The 20,431-nt window shown below is 37.5% G+C and overlaps 2 protein-coding genes across 2 annotated transcripts; one reads left to right on the forward strand and one right to left on the reverse strand.

Moving 5' to 3' along the window:
- Window positions 1–1,635: 1,635 nt before the first annotated feature.
- On the reverse strand, window positions 1,636–6,416 carry LOC125654808 (uncharacterized). The gene is made up of 6 exons (XM_048884895.2): window positions 5,412–6,416; window positions 5,183–5,298; window positions 4,379–4,605; window positions 3,717–3,875; window positions 2,855–2,933; window positions 1,636–2,353 (listed from the first exon to the last, which is right to left on the reverse strand). The coding sequence occupies exons 1-6, from the start codon at window positions 6,170–6,172 to the stop codon at window positions 1,974–1,976; spliced, it is 1,722 nt and encodes a 573-aa protein (XP_048740852.2). The 5' UTR covers window positions 6,173–6,416; the 3' UTR covers window positions 1,636–1,973.
- Window positions 6,417–7,959: 1,543 nt separating this feature from the next.
- On the forward strand, window positions 7,960–20,170 carry LOC125655041 (MAM domain-containing glycosylphosphatidylinositol anchor protein 1-like). The gene is made up of 6 exons (XM_048885163.2): window positions 7,960–8,793; window positions 13,452–13,518; window positions 13,725–13,810; window positions 14,925–15,054; window positions 18,122–18,300; window positions 19,161–20,170. The coding sequence occupies exons 1-6, from the start codon at window positions 8,455–8,457 to the stop codon at window positions 19,245–19,247; spliced, it is 888 nt and encodes a 295-aa protein (XP_048741120.1). The 5' UTR covers window positions 7,960–8,454; the 3' UTR covers window positions 19,248–20,170.
- Window positions 20,171–20,431: the final 261 nt, after the last annotated feature.

Consider the following 20,431-nt stretch of genomic DNA (forward strand, 5'->3'; position numbering starts at 1 on the left):
TTTCACTGCAAAAGTATGATTTATAGTCCACAATTTCAAAATAATGGAATTTCTTTATTGCAATAATCTTAACATTAAAGTACATTCCTTCTTTTTTTAGACATAGTTAAAAGTATATAAATAATACATGTAGCTACATGTACATGGTTAAACTATTCTTTGGAAAATATCTCTAGACTTTTTAGTTTGAATAAATAAATCATTTTGCTTTTTAAAATTCAACTGAGGAGAGGGGGGGGGGCATTCCTGTAACCCCACCTTGCAGTTTAAATACTACAAAACGAATTGTTATGAAATGTAAGAGTATGCTTCTTTGTAAAATTACGCTTTTCCATAACTTCCCAAATAACGATCTATTGTTAGAAAATTGATTTGGTAGTTATAATACGTCACATTCAAGAGCTATGTATTATTGGAGACGTCAACAGCTATAGGTGAAATATCCCAAATTTTGACGAGTTCATGGTGCTCAATGTCGTAGTAATGGGGGTGGGGTGTCTTTATCGTGCCTACGGTTATCCTAACACAAAACTTCCGATCTTTCACTTCTCATGTTGGATGCTTGGCGCAGGAACGGACATGATATATGATAAATACGTTAGATTCGAAACGGCAACTTGATCGAAAATCGGACCCGGTGTTGTACAATAGCTTTTTCCACTAGTTATTCTATCTCCCGGAAAACTGGCTATATATCAGCCCCCCCCCCCCCCACCCCCTTCCCCATTGCAGTCCGCGGAAAATCTGCTATAACGATACATGTATTAAAACCAACCAAATTATAAAAATCCACAATATGCATAATGCATTATCATCAGATTAGGACTAAGTACACACAATGATAAAATAGAAGACCTATAAGAATCACAGTGCGTCCGTCATCACGTCGTTGTGACACGATATTCTGAATATAGATTTTAACATAAAGCTTCCACATTTTATACAAGGGTACACAGGGAAAAGTGGCTCGCATGAACTTCATATGAAATTCACATGAATATCATGCGAATTCTTTACATTAAAAGGAAACGAAAAGGACCACCCATGGTATTCGCATGAAAAAAATCATGCGATTTTCATGTGAAATTCGCATGATTATCATATGAAAAATATTTCGCACGATATTCATGCGAATATTATTGTTACTTACTATTAAGGTTTTTTCGCACAATATTCATGCGAATATTATGCGTATATCATTATATTTTCATATGAAATCCATGTAATGTATACATTTCAATGCTAGTACAGTGTACTTGAATTGGACTTATTTTTATATAGTTGACCACTTAATGACTTTGTATTCCGACAGAAAGAAAAGCAGAATGTAAAGATGAAAAATATATTTCATTTTTGAAAGTACATGAAGATATGAACTGCTGTCTTTTACTCCGGCATACTGGCGTAAAGCATCGCAGTTCATGCCTGAATGTATTTTTCAAATATGAAACTTATTTCTTAAGTACATGTATTTTATCATATACACAACCTGTCAGCGAAATAAATCGGTGTTCAAACATTCCGCACTGAAAATAATCACAATGCATTTAAATAATGTCGGTAGAGAACAATGGTCAGAGAAAGAAAGAAAGAGAAAGAAAGAAAGAGAAAGAAAGAAAGAAAGAGATAGCGTTGTACAGGTCACACACTTGAGTTTACTTTTTTATTAAGGCTTTGTTTTTTATAAAATGTCCTTCTACAGTGTAATTAGTAATTATACTATACATTTAAAAATCCACAATTACATTAAAGTTCTTCTATACTAGTATATGCTATAGAAATATTTTGTAGACATTACTATTGAATATTCGCATTCTTTCATCATAGAAATATGCAAATTGTACAACTTGAAAACCTCTTTTACACATCGAAATATTACAGCAAATCGATAATTATTGACAACTTTTAAATGTTTGAACAAAACGACCGAACACTTTCTTAAAACGTCTTAGTGCATCTGACACTCGGTGACCTTAGTTCATCTCATGATCAAACCCTAGGTGTTTGCCGAGACTGTGAAACGACTCGGCTTCGCTTAATTGATCTTCTTCGTCATCAATAAATTTCAAAGCCTCCAGAAGATCTTTCGTGTTCGTAGGTTTCGTTTTATCGCTGGTTTTATCTGCTGGCGAACCAAATTCAAGAACTGGCTGAGAAAGAGAAAGGTCCGAAAATACGGCCCCAAAGCGCTTACTGTCCCCACTTCCGGGGCGTTTCTTTGTTGGCGCGGTCTTCTCCCTGCTGGATGACAATGTCTTGCGTTCGCTGTGGTCGTTTATATCCGAAAGAGCGAGTTGAGGGTGTAATGATAAACGTTCTTGGAACTCTCTCAAAAACACATCTGCTGGTAAACCTGAAATAGATAGAGTTCTTTACATTTGCTCGGATCAATGCATGATTTAGTGCATCGATTCCTATTAATATACAGTTACATTTACTATCCGGCAGGACTATTAATATACAGTTACATTTACTATCCGGCAGGACTATTAATATACAGTTACATTTACTATCCGGCAGGACTATTAATATACAGTTACATTTACTATCCGTCAGGACTATTAATATACAGTTACATTTACTATCCGGCAGGACTATTAATATACAGTTACATTTACTATCCGGCAGGACTATTAATATACAGTTACATTTACTATCCGTCAGGACTATTAATATACAGTTACATTTACTATCCGGCAGGACTATTAATATACAGTTACATTTACTATCCGGCAGGATATTAATATACAGTTACATTAACTATCCGGCAGGGGTCGCTAATGCAGCATACGAACATGTCCAGTCACACTAGACGTACACGTAATATATTTTACGAAACTTATTTTTTATTAACCTGATGATGATCTTTCCTTCGACATGGATGACGTCACTGCATTGAAGATGATGTCTCCCAGTATCTGTCGGTGTAGATGCTGAAAAAGTACGGGTATTATGAATACATTTCTAAGTTATAGTCCCAAAAAAATTAAATCATGAAACACAGAATAACACGCAAGAGAATAAACGTCTAATAAAGTAATTTCTGTCAGGAATAATCGATTCGGGGGTGGTGGAGAGACAACCTTAGATGTAAACCATTTCCGGGTATGCTCTCTCTGACCCTAAAACATGGATAAAGTGTGAGAAAAATAACCCGTCATTAACTCATTATCAACTCCCATGGCATTGGAAAATCCAACCTCTAGGACAAGATTCGCTGTCTAGGACTAGGCAAAGCATCGTCCTATTCTGCGTATTTTGTTTTCTCGGCGATATCTCAAAATTCTACACTCGAACTAATGAAGGATTATATTATCAATTGCTTATTGTCAAGATTTAACACGTTCCAAACTGAAAAAACTGATGTTTCCATAAGCCCGAACACTATATCCAGGAAACAGACAGACCTCTGTCATCCAGTCAATTTCCCAGGCCTTTCAGACGACTGAATGGCACAGTTTCATACTGTGGTATGAATTGGTTGAATGTGATAGATATCTAGTTATTTCTTGAAGAATACGTAATATCTTGAGAAAAACTTTCATACATGTAACTCCGTCTAGTGTTACGTTGTATGTAGCAAAAGTTCGTGTCATTTCGAGAATTTTCAAGGTATTCATAAAAATTATCTTATGAAAACGAACTGACAAGGCTTTCTAAAAAAAACTCTCTTTACGGAGTCGGAAAACTAGTAGAATTATGCATGTTAGACATACCACATCCTTTGCCCTCTGCAGAAGTGTGATGACGGAGGCTATCTGGTCTTCCATTGCTAGCAGACGACTGCACTCTATCTCCACAGCCTCCAACTGAAACTGAGATGAGCTCATGTGCTTACGACAGGAGGCAAGGTCAGAACGGAGGCGCTCAATTTCCTGTAAAAAAGAGGCATAGGATAACGGTTAAAGGGAACCATCAACTCAAAAAGCAGTTTCTATTGCACGAAACATTACGATCGGTAAACTGTTTCCTAAAATGCACCACGCAGTCCTTTTCAACAAGAGTCAAAGAACATTACAAACTTTGCCCTAAATGCAGTACTTGTATCATGGACTAAGACGAAAAGGAGATTTCTCTTAGGGATATTGATTATATACAACATAACCATTTAGATGTATAATAAATTGACCCGTAAACATTAATGTTGAACATTTCTGACATGAGGAATATGTAAAACTCGTTAACTACGACAATTAAAATTAAAATTTGTTGATCACCGTTAAACACTGGGATATATTTTCTTATGTCTAAAGTGCCAGTGAAAATCTAAACTGATGACAAAATACAGATTCTATTCTCTTCACATTTGACTTCAATTTCAGCCGATTTACATTTCAGAAATGCAGCATATCGAAGTCACATTTTGAAAATATTGTACCTGTGATTGGTCCCTGTTAATTTGAGAAAGAGAGTTTACATCCTCTTGAAGTCTCGCGAGAAGTCTTCGCTCCGGCTGAGGAGATGTCCCATTGCTGCCATCTGGCGGCGAAGCCCCGCATCCGGTACTGCGACTGTCAAGACTGATGGAATCAATGTCCCTCAGGAGATCATTCATGTCGGAGAGACCGACACGGCGCCTTTCACACGTCGAATTCTCCCCATCACCTGTTGATTTCAAAAGCTAGAAGTATTGAATACTTGTACAAACAAGTAACTGTTCCTTTACGATTTCCACTCAGAAGCCCAGTAACAATTCAAAAAGGAACTATCATGCCACATTGAAGTTCAGTAATATCATTTTTTACGAATTCCTGTTAACTTCATCACACTCGAGTCCACATTTATTGAAAACTTTAACTAATGAAAAAAAAGTTATATTGCTACTGAATGAATATTCAACTCACCAAAATTAGTTATTTTTTGATATAATCTCCGTAACTGCTGATAAGATATGAATTGCAAAATCCAGAGAATAATAAAAGTGATTAAATCTATTCATAAAAAAGAGAGAAAGAAAGAAAAAAAAAACAAAGAAAAAATAGGGTAAACCAAACAAAACCACGCAGTGTTTCTCTTCACGTTGTAGTTTTCAATATACATATGTAACTTCACAGATGCTCATGTAAATAAGTAAATAATTTAAAATGTTCACGAACAGAGTTGGTCTCACTGAATACTGCTTAATATTTGTTAGTATTGTATATCATGTATATTGATATAGTATACTCGCTGTGCATCAAACCTTCATATCCCAGTGCTACGGTGTCAATGGGGAGGCTCTCGGACATGTCCGATAGAGTGTTAAATCCCGAGGACAAACTGGCTTGGTCATTTGTCTGGTCATCACCTTTTTGTGCTCTATGTACAAGATAAACAAACGTTTTATATTGTTCATTCAATACTCTATATATCATCAATGTAAAAATTTACTTATAAAACAATGAACATACGCGTATCAATATATTGATTACCTGTTGGCGGATTCATCATCAGAATTGAGTGGCGTAAATTTTCCAAAACTCTCTAGATCTTTGACTTTGGTTAAACACTGCTTCAGATTTTCACGGATTCTCTCATACACACGTAACATATCCTCCAGTCTCTTGTTGCTTTGAAAGTTTTTGTCCTGTAAAGCACATATTTCCCTGTCAGCATCAAACAGCTCGTGTTGGAGTTTGTTATTCACCGTCAGTAAATCTCGCACCTCATTCTCGCGGATTTCTCGGAGATGGTTTAACTCGGAAGCAAGGATCTGAAGAGATCTACTGTCTCCATGCTGGTCAAAATACGACAGATCCCAGGGACAGGACTGGCGTTTGTCCGTTTTCCCTTCATGTTGTAATCTGCTGTCGTATCGTTCAGTTTTCGCTACTCGGTTTGACATCTGCATCGCCGCTTCCCGCGTGACGCCATCGCCAGAGCGATTTTCTCCGTAAAATGCCGATACTATATTCCTTCGGGAAAAAAGTGGTTCGGATTGTTCTCCATACGCTGCAGCGCTCCGACTGATTCCGATGTAAGACCGCCGAAGAACGTTTTCCCTGGATTGTTCACTGTTTTGAAAAGAGATGTCTTCTATGATTCCCCGGATGTTATTTGCCAGGAGCTTCAGTTCGGTTGTGCTCCGATGTCGCGAGTTCCCGTGTTTCCGATGTCTTCCAGATCGAGGCGCCTTTTTGGCGGTCACGGGGGACAACTGCAGCGTCCGAGGACGTGGGGGCTTCTGATCCATCGTTTACACGCTCATAACACCCAAATGAATAAAAAAAAATCAAATGGAATACTACGCCTTGATTTCCTCAACTTCCTGACTCTGGTGTGAGATAACTGATTCAAGGTTCTCGAATGAAGATGAGTTTTTTCAAATCTTCTAAATATCAGGTTACCCCTGATAGTGAAGTGTACCACTCCAAATGTTGAATCCCTCTGTATTTAAAAAAAGAAACCTCCCTGGCGATGTTAACCCTTTTGAATGATATTTTATTAAGATTGTGGCGACCCCCTGTGCTGAATATGTATAGATAAGACAAAAAGCTAAACCATGCTTGATACTTTGGTGAAGCTAGCCATTAAACTCTGTACAGCATCAACTGTGCAAGTATCAAATTAAATCTATTTCCCGATTTTCAGACATAGGATTTATCAATGAACAACTTATCGTCGAACTTGCATATATTCTTCCCAACAATTTGTATCGCCACGTTGTAAATCCACCCAACTTTTTATAAACCACCTGCAATGCAAGTTTAAAATATTAAACTGATTTATGATATAATCTTTTAAATTATCGGTGAGTAATGTTTCTCGAATTTATGAAATACGTAAAATCTAATGTCCTCTAAAAAAAAAAATTAAATATATGAAACTTATTTATGATATAATCTTTTAAATAATCGGCGAATTGGAGTGAAGATTCTCGTATATATGAAATAAAATGAGTAAAATTGAATTATCGTCAGTGCCCAATAACCATATACATGTAATTACAAGAAAAACTAATTGATTACAACGCTGCCTTGTCGACACGTTGGTTTACAGATTTTCTCGCACCTGTTTATTATAACGCAGATGTCAGATCATTAATAAACCCGATGTTATCTCCTCTCTGCCGGAAAACGGTACATCAGCGCGCGTCTTATCAATAGAAACATTGCCCAACATTTTCAGAACATTGTACCAGTAACTACTTCTCTACCGGATATGTTTCAACTCTGATCCTACAGCAGCGAAAACATATAACCCCGGTCAATATGTAGAGAGATCTATTCTTCCCCTGAATGTTTCTTTGTTGTTGTTTTTATTTAATTAATGGGGTTTTTGATGTGTTGAAGTTTTAACATCCTCGATGTACACGCATGTTTACCAATATATGTGATTCTGAACTTAAATCAGTGATTGCGGCAGTTCGGAGTTTAAACACGTGGTCCTTTTATACCCTCTGTCACGGACTATTTGTACTAATTTTGCAGAAATTATGACGTTGAGGTCGAGTTAAATTCATTTGAAAAATTATCACACACATACTGCAATTACAACATCAAACCAGTTAGCAAATTAAGGTTAGATGCAAGTTGCAGATTGGCGTTTCTGATGTATTTGTATCCTAATATCTTGATAAAATATGGGAATGTTTGTTAGATTTCCTACGGATTCCAATGAAAAAATATTATGAATTGAAAACATCGCATTTCTGACATTTCCTTAACTTATTGAATAAACAGAACGATATAAGACAATCACAATATTGGGTGTGGTATTTCCGGAGAAGTTACAATTACCCAGATACTTCGAGTTATCCCTCCTCAAAATGGAGAAATTTTCTACGGTATCAAATTTTCCCTCAAAATTATTTCCGAATTGTTTACAAAAATATGATTTATTCCCATGATTTCTGAATAATTAATCAAGAAAAAGAAACAAACAAACAAAAAGAAAAACAACAACCAGACAACATTGGTGATATTTTGTATGGAGTATCATAGGGAGTAGTAATATATTTCAACTTTTGAACATCGTAGGTAATTTACAAATCCTTTGTAAAAGGAATTTTATATTTGTGCTTAAGCTAAAAACATATATCAACTCATGCATCCATTTGTGTGTGTGTGTGCTTTTGTTTGTTCTTACATTTTTTTTATTGCTTTTTACCAAGTGACCTTTGCTTTTTTTCATTACGAGATCGACTCGTTATCTTGTAAGAATTTTGCAATGTTGCAGCGCTGACAAAAATTCCGTTTGTTTTCTCCAACGTTCTCTATATCTCTAGGTAGTTACAATTCTACATTGAATGACAATGCCTACATATACAAAAATAACAAGACCAAATAATCAATAACACTGAAGTGGGTCTAGAACTTTACGAACAATTATCCATTCACATACGTTAATTAAACACCGCTTATTAAAACTTTGAAGTTCAACGCGTTTTCGATTTTTAAGATATTTTTAAATAAGCAACGGCACAAAGTCATTTCATTTAGTCCAAAGTCCATCCACAGCCAGTTTGTTAGTACCATGTACTATGAGATGGACTTCAAAATGAGAGTACCTATTGTAATAGTACTTCTGCTGTACATAAGTACTCTATCGGGAGTGACCGCTTTCTGTTATCCGCAGAATCTTGTCTACGATAAAGATGTGCCACGTTCGTTCGATATTCGTGCATATGAGACTTTCATGTCCTTCCAGGGTTCTGCGATAGGCCACTGCTCAGCAAAGTGTTTCGCTGACCTGGACTGCCAGGCGATGGAGATCTGTGTCACCGGCGGGGAGGAATACTGCAGACTTGTCAGGGGATGGGAACCAACTTTTCTCGGTCTGGACAACGGCGATCGCTGTCAGCAATATAAAGTGGTAAGCTGGAGCTAAAGGGAGATAATAATCAGTTGTGAGTTGCATAGCATTCTTCCTTATGGCTACGTACACTTTCTGGTGCTTAACTCGTGTATAACAGTGAATACTCAAAAAGTTTATGGAAATTTGTGAAATACTTTACAGGTTGGGGATACATGCATGTACTAGTGGAATTTAAATAACCCTATCTGATAAAATATCCCGATGAGGGTAAAATTGATTGCGATAAAGTATTTTAACAGGGGTAAAATATCCTGATCGGGGGTAAACTAAAATATCTTAGGCGGGGTAAAATATCCTGATATTGAGGTAAAATTTCCCGATGAGAGTCAAATATCCTAATGGGGATGAAATATCCTAATCGGAGTAAAATGTACCCGAAAATCCGATCCGAGTTTTCAAATGTGAGAAAACTCCGGAGTCATTCGAAAAAAGAACCGCATTCCTAGATGTACGGGCGTTGTTACTCTTTGTGTTGCTTAGTGATTCCAGAATCTGTTTATATATATCATAAAATCGTATCATGTGCTGAACTTTGAGGGAACTCTTTGTTATTATTCATATGCTCGATTGCCAAGTTTATTTTGGATTGAAACATAACATTTAAAAGACAGAAAAAGCAATAAGATTTCATTGTATACATATGCCACTGGTACGGTACTAAACGTAGTTTATAAAATAAATCATATACCGTGGAGGCGGTGCAGTGTATCTCAGGATATACCGTGGAGGCGGTGCAGTGTATCTCAGGATATACCGTGGAGGCGGTGCAGTGTATCTCAGGATATACCGTGGAGGCGGTGCAGTGTATCTCAGGATATACCGTGGAGGCGGTGCAGCGTATCTCAGGATTGTGATTAATGGTCATGAAATGGAAACACGGATGATTTTGATTACAGTCATCAAATTTATTGAAACTAATTTGATTTTAATATCAGTTATCTGAAATCCAATCATTATTCCTATGGTATTGATAGTATTGTACAAGGTTTAATTCATAAAACATTATAATTTGTCTCGCTTCTAGAGTGTCAAATATTGCGCTACACTTTACATACAGTAGTGTTAAAATGATCGTTTTTTTTTAATGCAGAAATCAAACGAATTTCTCAGCCAATCAAAATCGCCGCAATTTCATCAAGACAATAATTATAAAAAGATTTTGTATTCCAACAAAAATAAAATTGATAAAAAATACTTCGGACAGTCTCCTTAATCATCATCATCTAAAGTAATTATAAATGAAGAATTTTACAAAGGGGGTGGTGGTTTAAATTTCTTGACCAAAAAAAAAAAAATGAATAAAACAGACCCTTCCCCGATCGAAAATCAATTTTTTAGTAAAATGAAATGATATTTCGAAAAAGGTTACTGCAATTGAATATTGTGTATGACATGCTATATATTTAAGAATACGCAAATTTCGGTTAGATTCAAAGCCAACTCATTTAAATGTACCAGTCTTCATGATTCAGAGTGAGACTGTTTGCTTCGTGACCGAGAAGTGCTGAGTTCTACAGAAAATGTATCTCGGCTTGTGCCTTTGTTACATGTACGTCCGACCGAGGACGTAAAATATCGCATGTAGGTAGTGACCGCTCCTCCGCGTAAACGCTCGGCATCCAGGGCACAGGCACTTGTTTCTGTAAATAAATTATGACATTTTGAGACATCACAACATTTTCGATCATTTTAAACATTTACTGACTTTCTTTACGTAAATACAATGATATTCTTTGTTTCTTAGTCAATATATAAATTTACAACCTGCAACTTACGATTTGTGAGGCCCTATTCTACTGTTTTCAACAATTACGATATACATATATTCCAATTTCTCGATTCATTTATATGTGCTATACGTTTGATGTACTGAGGTTTCAACTTCCGATTGTCAAGTTATTTGTATGTGCTATATAAGGTAGTATTTACATCAATGGAGAAAGTTATTTTGTCGGTATTGAGAAGATTTGAATTTGATATTAAGTTAAAAAGGAACAGCAGAGTTGAATTTGTTTTTCTGCAGCCATATGATTTCCCTTTCTTTGTCGGAAGGGCTCGAGTAACTACATTTTCGTGCTGATTGTCAATGTTTAGGTTTTTCATTAGATCCACCAACGAGATCTCGCGATAACAAGCATGACGGAGCAGACAAAGAGTTTTGCATGCTGTACATGATATTTAATGAAAAGCACCTTTATTAGACATGCCCAAGCACAAAGTTGGTACTCATTTTGTTGTAAACAGCATTTTGCACTAATACACGGTGTTTCTTATCGGTCATTCATAAAATTATTTTTCACCATTACGTAGATGTACGTTATGTAGTTCCCATGGAATCCCTACCAAGAAAACGTCAGAAATTAAAAAAATATCGGATAGGGGTACATTGTTGCAGCTAAAATTCGCCCAGTGACTACGAGGGCGAAAGGGATGAAAATAAAACAGGGACGAATATTTCCCTTTATTTAATAGCTAATAAATAGTCTATTATAAAATCTGCGTAAAATTTAGAGAATTTTAGCGTTCAATATCCTGAGAATTTATTGAACGCTAACTTTGCATTGCGTAAATTGTGTGCGCCCAAAACATTCCGAGTATGAGCGTTCAATGTTGACCTTACCGTAAGGCGACAATGGCAGACAAAGTTAAGAAATGGATGCTGATATTGCACACTTTCACCTTAGATGCCAATATTGATGAATTCTCGTCTATTTTGGGGTATTTTAAATGAAAGGGATATCATTTAACAACTAAATACTTCAGCTATATAATAAACGAGTTATTTAACTTATATTGGTGAATATTGGCACGAGTTGGCTGTGAAAATGCACTCTCAAGCTCGTGCATTTTGACAGCCAACTCGTGTCAATATTCAATAACCCTAAAGTATAATGTAAACTGATCAGGATATAAAAATGTACGTCTTTAGGCATATTTTACTCCGATCAGGATTTGCAGACTTTACGAATGTAGCATTGCTAAACCGAAGACATGTAGTAAATAGTCCCTTGTATCAAGGATAATTCTTGTATCCTTATCAAAATACGGATCCTTATATTTGTACTAGAACCCTAATTGAGATCCTCTATAACTATCCATCAGTCAATTAGTATATTTCGTGTATTCATAATTTAGGACAAATTGATGTTCTTAAAAAAGATTGATTGATTGATGTTTTCCGCCACACTCAACAATTTTTCAGTTATCTGATGGCGCCCAGTTTTTATTGGTGGAAGAGAGAACCCAGATACAATGTACATGTACCTGGGAAGAGACCACCGACCTTCCGAAAGTAAACCGGGAAACTTTCTCACTTACCGGCGCGAGCGGGATCCTTAAAAAAGAATGCAATACTTGGACTAATCATGCGTTTCTAACAGAAACTTAATATTCTAGGTTGAAATTAGACCTGATGGATATGCAATATTTTCAGCTGTGACCTTTCAACTCAAATGGAAGAGTCATCCCTGTATCTGATCTGGATCTTCAACGTTCAAATTCAACAGGGGGCACAATCGGGTCTAGATTGTAACGTTTGAGTTTTATATGTTAATCCAAAGATACAAATCTGGCAACACCTTAATCCAAAGATACAAATCTGGCAACACCTTAATCCAAAGTTACAAATCTGGCAACACCTTAATCCAAAGATGCAAATCTGGCAACAACAAATGGTGCTCATAGCTGACTTGAATGTTGTTTTGCATTACAAAAGACCAGTGTAACTCCACAAATGATATCCATTTTAAGATATGAACAACGTATTACATACGCACTTCCTTTGTTAAACGTTGCTGAGGTAAATCTGATGTCATGTAACTATGAATAAATTAGACTCCATAACATTATATGTAATCGTTTATCACCAAGAACACAATGTCATCCAAATCATTTTGAAACTCTAAAAAGTCAGTGCCGTTAATCTCCATGTCGAATCTTTTATCAACCCAAGACTTATGAAGTCACATCGCGTGTGATTTTTGCGATGATCTTATGAATATTCATGACATACGATATATATGCAGTGCTTTCTTTCGTTTGTATGAAATTTATTGTACAGAGGGGCGAGACAACCTCATGGCTGCGCGAAACGACTGCCACGCCCCTTAGTATAATAAATTATATACAAACGAAAGGAAGAGCTGAAAATATAACAATTAAAGAGTACAAAGCAGAGAGTTGCGCAAACATGGACCCCTGGACATACAAGGGGTGGGATCATGTGCTTATTTTTCAAAAACCATAAAAAATCAAAATATCTCTTGACAATTGCTTATGAAACATGGCTGATTCCGATGAACATGCGCAAGCAGACTTTTGCCCATGTGTACAGTCACGTGCTACATTGTTAAAGCGGAACATCTCTTGGGTCTTTTCTGTCAAATCGAGAAGAAAAAGCCTCGTCTTTCTCGACTTGACAGAAAAGCCAAGTGACGTTTCGATTCATAGGTGTACACTTTTGCACGCACAAGGTGACTTTTCCCTTTAGCATCCAGATTTTTCTCGCTTATATTTCTGTGTTAGGTTCACGCAAAAAGCAGTATGATCTAGCTAGAATTAATGTTTTTTCTCACAGTTCTGTGTGCATTAACTGCCCTCAAACGTTAAATTAATACATTTGTAAATTATCCTGATTTGTACTCTGCACTACACAGATGATGAACTCTACGTGTGGCCCGGGGGAATTCTATGACCGAGGCACGGGGCAATGCCTGACACAAGGTACCAATATTTCTTATCATTACGTCTGCTAGCAGTAACATGAATTCAGTTACCAAAATACAGACTTTCATTGATATGCAAGAAAGACATTTTCAATGTGTATTTATAAGTAGAACTTCTCTTTCCGCAATGCACCGGAATTTACTCTGTCCATTTGATACGCAACTTGTCCAATGTTACATGTATCTATTTCTTTTGGTTTTTAGAGTGGTGTGACTTCGAGACCTCCCCGGAGACGTCCTGTTTCTTGAGTGAAGATGTAGACGATATCTTCAACTGGTCCAGAAAATCGGTACTAAAGTCTTCTTTCTCTTACGTTTTGAACGAATAACTGTCCAGGAACACACGTGTGTCAACTATTTTGAGACCATTTAAGGAGTGGTCCGCTACAGAGTTGTAAAGAAAATATCTGAAATGAAAATTATAAATCTATCATCATATTCTACTGAATGACGATAGTATTTACTTACAGAAGGAATCTTATCATGTTTACAAGGCACGTTGATATGTACTAATTTTGCACGCTGAAAATTTAACGCCCTGGCACACAGAAAACTGGGTGTCGTGGTTCTCAGTTTCGTGACAAGGTTAATTCAAGGTCACATTTGTTTCATGACTTGAAAATCCGTTGGATCAGATACATGCACTAGTAATATACACTAGTGTTCTGTTGTATTTGCAGCATAAATAATGCCATATGAACATATTTCTGTTTTTTACAAAGTATGAGCAACAAACACTGTTTGTATTACATACTCAAGGAATTGTAAGATAGACCGAATTTGCTCTGATGTCTACACTGTATTGATTATTATTGTGTCATTCTTTTAGTGCTTAAAAACTCTGACTTTTTCATAGAATAACTCCGGTGTAATAATAAGATATATTATAGGGACAAGGAGTAATGAGATAACGCAAAGTAGGGATACTCTACAGAACAGAACAAACAAATAATCAAACACGATGTTCTCATTTTGTTTCCTTAAAAAAAAAACAACCCTAAAATAGTGGTGGGACATCTATCATGGCCTCCAGGAGGATAACTTTTTTTTTTGCAAATCAAGATTTATTCTTACAGTTTTTAAGATAATTTATTGTTCTGGTTTTGGTCTTTTGGACAAAAAAGGTGAATTAGCTTTAAATCGTTCAATTGAGGGCGCGAAGTAATGTTTTGCAACGCCGTTGCATGATTTTACCAATAATAATCCCCGGTAATTCTAAATCCGCACATCTCATTTAAGCGGTAAATCCCGCTAAACTACAGCTATGTACCAATACTAATAAATAGTAATGGGGATCCATATCCTTAGACTGACGAAATGTTATGTACAAAGGGTCCATAACCTCCCTTACTAGAATATTTGAATTTTGACAAGAATACATCTTTACTATGATTTACTAAACAGGGCAGTACGAGTTCTGTTAGTACTGGACCATCCTCGGCTAAGGTCGGAACGTACTACAAATATATAGAAACTTCCTCACCCAGACTCACCGGGGACAACGCAAAGCTGGTCAGCAACAGGATATTCGAAGGTAATTTGTTTAGATATACCGTGGAAGGGGTACCCATTATCCATTGTTCGACTGATACACACAATCAGGGTGTTGCCTTAAGCTTGTCTAGAACTATTTAAAGGAGTTTCTCTCTCTTTCTTTTCTCATACTGCTATAACTAGGTAATATCTGTGTAGTTTGAAGTTTGTTTGCAAATCTTTTTTTTCTTTGCAAAATTTATTGATTTGTGTATTGTTGAACGCCCCTCTCCAGAATCTTTCACTCTTATGAAGACGTCACCAATGCCGATGAAGGGCTGCAAACTCGGTGCTTACGGCCTATGAGAAGGGAGGGATCTTTATCGTGCCACACCTGATGTGATGCGGGACCTCGGTTTTTGCGGTCTCGCAAAAAGATGACCTCATGAGAGATAATAGATATGTAACTTTGTGGAGATAACTTGGGTGGAGGGAACAATGTATTTTTGGTGTTTGTGTATGTTGTGGATTGTTTAAGTTAAGGTAGCTCTTGTACATTTTATGACACTAGGTCACATGATGGCGATTCAAATGTGTTTTGAAATCACTTGTATCGATCGATTTGTGTGCATATCTACGTAGTTCAGTGGATAATTTAATATTTCGGTCTACTGACCCGCATATCCTGAGTTCAAATCTACCAGTGTTTTTATACGAGATTATTTATTAAAATATTATTTTTGAAAATCATGTTCATTTTCTCCTCTCCAAAATCGCATACTTTTGCCTCTTTGATATATGAACTTATTCATCGTAGTAGTCTCTCGGTTCCGAGAATGACAGAGTTGTGCACTCATCTGTATCTACGCATATGGCTCCGAAGTCTGAATTCAGATGCACATACACGGTCGCATTGTTGACACTGTGCGCTGTTGGTTGGATCAGATGCATTTGATGCTGCATGACGATGGGCACGAGCGGAGGCGTGTTCTTGACGACGGTTGTCCTCAAAGTTCTGCACTGCTGATTTTGTGAGAGAGCGCCAAAGTGTGTGGTCAGCAGCTACTGCCTCTTGTTGATTAGGCGCAATCTTCATCCATCTGAGGTTGGCTTTGAGATTATCTTTGTACCGCTTCCTTGGGCGAAAATGGTTGCGAGCTCCACGCACAAGTTCTCCATACAGAAGTTGTCGAGGGATTCTTGTATCTTCCATGCGGGTAGTATGGCCAGACCACCGCAGTTGGGCATGAAGAACTTTGGCCTCGATGCTTGTTGTTCTGGCTCTGTATAAGACCTCTTGGTTTGTAATACGGTCTTGTCATCGTACGCGCATAATAGATCGGAGTGCACGGGTGTGGAACTGCTCCAGTTTCTTTATGTGCCTGCGATACGAAGTCCATGTTTCGCACCCATACAGTAATGAGGTCAATACTACTGCATTGTATACCTTCAGCTTGGTTGAAAGGCGTATGTCTCTGTGCTGCAGTACTCTGGTGTGGAGCCTGCCAAGTACTTGGCTAGCCTTCTGGATCCGGACTGCAATCCCCTTGTCCAATGAGCTATCATCAGCAATGGTGCTACCTAAGTACTTGAAGGAGCCTACATTTTTCCGCTCAGTTCCATCAATGGTGATGTTAGGCTGCTTGGGTACACTATTCGGTGCAGGCTGAAGGAGGACTTCTGTTTTCCCGAGGTTAATTGTAAGGCCAAATAGCTTGGAGGCTTCGGAGAACTTATCCACTAGGAACTGCACATGTCCCTCTTCATGGGTCATCAAGGCGCAGTCATCAGCAAATAAAGCTTCTACAATAAGTCTCTGAAGTGTCTTTGTCTTTGCATGGAGGCGTCTCAGGTCAAACAACGAGCCGTCGAGACGGTATTTGATGTAGACATCAGTGTCAATGTCCTGTACAGCATGCAGGAGTACTTGTGTGAAGAAGAGGTTGAACAGTACAGGAGCGAGAACACAGCCTTGCTTTACACCGTTAGAGATATTGAGTTTTTCAGAGGGCTCTCCGTCTGACAGCACTTCACCAGTCATGTTGTCATGGAACAGTTCAATGAGTGATGTGAACTTCGCTGGACATCCAAGTTTCTTGAGGATAATCCATAGTGCTTCTCTGTTGACAGTGTCGAAGGCTTTTGTAAGATCTATGAAGACTGCATAAAGGTTCATATTTTGCTCGATGCACTTTTCTTGGACTTGTCTTACTGCAAAAACCATGTCAACTGTGCTGCGTTCTGGACGGAAGCCACATTGAGATTCAGGGAGGTTGCTTTCTGAGATGCTCAACACTCTGTTAAGGATGATCCGTGCAAGAATTTTTCTAGCTATAGAGAGGAGTGATATGCCTCTGTAGTTTCCACAGTCTGACTTGGAGCCTTTGTTTTTGTACAAAGAAACTATTGTAGCATCGCGCAAGTCTGCTGGCATTTCTTCTTCCTCCCAGATATTAGTGAGGATATTGTGAAATGTCCCAAGGGCTTCCTCGCTGAATGCTTTGTAGACTTCTGCAGGAATACCATCCTTGCCGGGAGCTTTGCCACAGTTCATTTGTTTTATGGCCTTCCTTACTTCACTAACCGTTGGTGGCTCAAGTTCCTCCACTATGGCTTGTTGGGGGATCTGGTCAAGGGCAGATTGGTCGACAGTAGTTGGGAGATTAAGCATTTGACTGAAGTGTTCCCTCCATCTTGAATTGATATCAGATTTGTCCTTTACAGTGTGACTCCATCTGCAGCTAGCAGGGGTGTGGAGCCAGTTTTTGAAGGAGGATCAAAGACTGTTTTGATGGAACTGAAGAACTACTTCGAATTGTTGCAATCGGCAAAAACCTTGAATTTCTTTGGCTTTCCTATCCCACCATTTGTCATGCATTGATCTAATCTCCTTTTGTACAGTGGCTTGATGTGCTTTGAATCTGTCTTTCTTTGCTTGGGACTGCGGGTCATTTTGCCATTCAACGAATGCTTGGTTCTTCTTGTTATTACATACAATACATCATATCTTTCATGGTTAACTCTTTCAAGGTGTAGTGAGTCACCTTTTAACCCCGACGTAAACCGGCGATCTCGTTCAGATCGATATTTTGAATTTTGACATTAAGATTTTTTTTTTTAAATTTCAGATAAGACATATTGTCTTTCACTGTATTACCACATGTACGGGTCTACGACCGGAACATTGCGGATACAAACTAAAACGGGTAACGACACATCAGTGACGCACTGGGAACGGTCAGGTGACCAGGGCAACTCGTGGCACAGCCTTAACAATCTCACTCTCCCGCTGGATAACAGCACACAGGTCAATACTCTGCTATGTTACCACTGCTTACTTTGAAGATTAAGATATCATGATCCAAACTGAACTCAGTTTAATTCAATGAATTATGAAATTTTTGATGCTTCATATACCCATGTGGGGTGTGTGGGGGTGGGGTGATGTTTGATGCATGTCGAACACGGATATTGTATTTTAGTCTTTTGGCATACTATTTTCAAATGCTAGAAGCGCATTAATCATAATACTGTAGATAATAGATAGGTGACTGAATAACGATGTATATACATGTATATCCGGCGAGGTTGATCGTTGCGGTTAAGTGGACCGATCTTGCGACCATTCAACGACCGACAAAGGTCGTATGTTCCGATATTCAATCAATATCCTTTTTAAGCGCAGGGCACATATGCCAGCGATTATTTCACACATGTTTAGAATTCTGTGTATTTTTGACTCTAAGAAAGTCGTTAGTTTACATTATCCGTAACAAACGAAGTTAACGTTCATATGAAACCATCCGATCGTATATGTGACGTCACACTTTCAAGAGTTAAATTAATCCCCGAACACTTTATAGCTCAGTAGGGGATTTTATAGTATCTATAGAAATGTCCGAACACTTTATAGCTCAGTAGGGGATTTTATAGTATCTATAGAAATGTAATAAGTAACGTTATTATTCGATTTTGGTTACATCTTGCATAGAAATACCATCAATATATTGTTTTTTTTTTTTTAATTCAGATTTTCATGTTAGGCAAATATACATTGTCAGAAGTGAGTTTTTTTTAAATACGTGACCCGCCCAATCAGGTTACTTGAGTAATAATTGATATATATTAATATTCTTGTATTAAGAGTGAACATGTGATTATTTGTAGATCATTATTGAAGGAGTGCGGGGCTCTAGCTATTACAGTGATATCTCCGTGGACTACATCGTGCTGTGGCCATTTTCCTGTCCCTGAAGGGGCCTCCCCTGGAGAACCCTCACAAGATTCCCTCTGTGTTAAAGCTTTACGTCACTTTAAACAAAACTGGAATAGAAAAAAACCTCTTGTATTATAATTACACTCAAAACTACTTGGCTTTGACTTTATATGTACTTTGTAATTTCACTTACATTACGGGTGGACATACAGTATATACATGTATATGTGTATAATTATTCTAGTTAACGCGTTTCTGTCATTTGTGCACTGTGCTGTTTATCTGAAAAGAACATTGTACATTTACACGATGTTTTCTGTTTACATTTAAGAGTTTATGAAAATCAGAAAGCCCCTTTCTTTACGTATACTCTACATGATCTTGTACATTTAGTTACACATTTAGTTAGTGACCTGATACGGAAAAATACATGGTGTGAAAAGAAAACCCGTATCAGGCGAGGCGAGCGGGTTTTCTTTTCACACCATGCATTTTTCCGTATCAGGTCACTAACTAACTGTGTAACGAATTTATCACGCCGAAGTCCTCTAACTGTATATCTGAGGGTCTATATCATACAACTTACTGCATCATAGGCCTCAAATTCTTCATTTTGACCCTGTTCCTTCAGACAGTCCCTAAGGATCTTAGCCGCTTTTACATTACACCGAAGTGTATTCTCTGAATTAACTTTTTTCCCCATCTATTTGTGTTGCTGTCGTCTGCCCAAATCGCTTCGCCATTTTGTCACGGCTGCACGTCGAACCCGATAATAAATAAAATTACTCGCCCAATACGGATTTTACTCGCATGATACGGTTTTTTTTTATGGAGGCATGTGACCAAGATCTGACCAATTGAATTTTAAAATTTTTGTCTGAGGCGTGATAAATGTACATATTGATGAGTCCAATATTGCAATCAATATGCATATTTGTCATTAAACACTTATCTAAACACGTTTAGTGCTAAACACGTCTTTTATGTGTTTAAAATCTAAGCACATTTTTTACAGTGTATATGTCATTAATATAATCATTCAACGATATATTTATCGGTGCATATTGGTATTAAACCACTCTTCCTGTATGCGCTGTACAAGTCGATGTGATATTTACAGACGTGGACCAATCTTATGGCGGAGACTGTATAATGATATAATGGACATCTAGGAATATCCTCTGAATTTGTTAGGAAAGTGGAATGTCCATACTGACGTGAG

Source organism: Ostrea edulis, chromosome 7 (assembly GCF_947568905.1).
Source record: "Ostrea edulis chromosome 7, xbOstEdul1.1, whole genome shotgun sequence".
NCBI classification, from domain to species: Eukaryota; Metazoa; Mollusca; class Bivalvia; order Ostreida; family Ostreidae; genus Ostrea; species Ostrea edulis.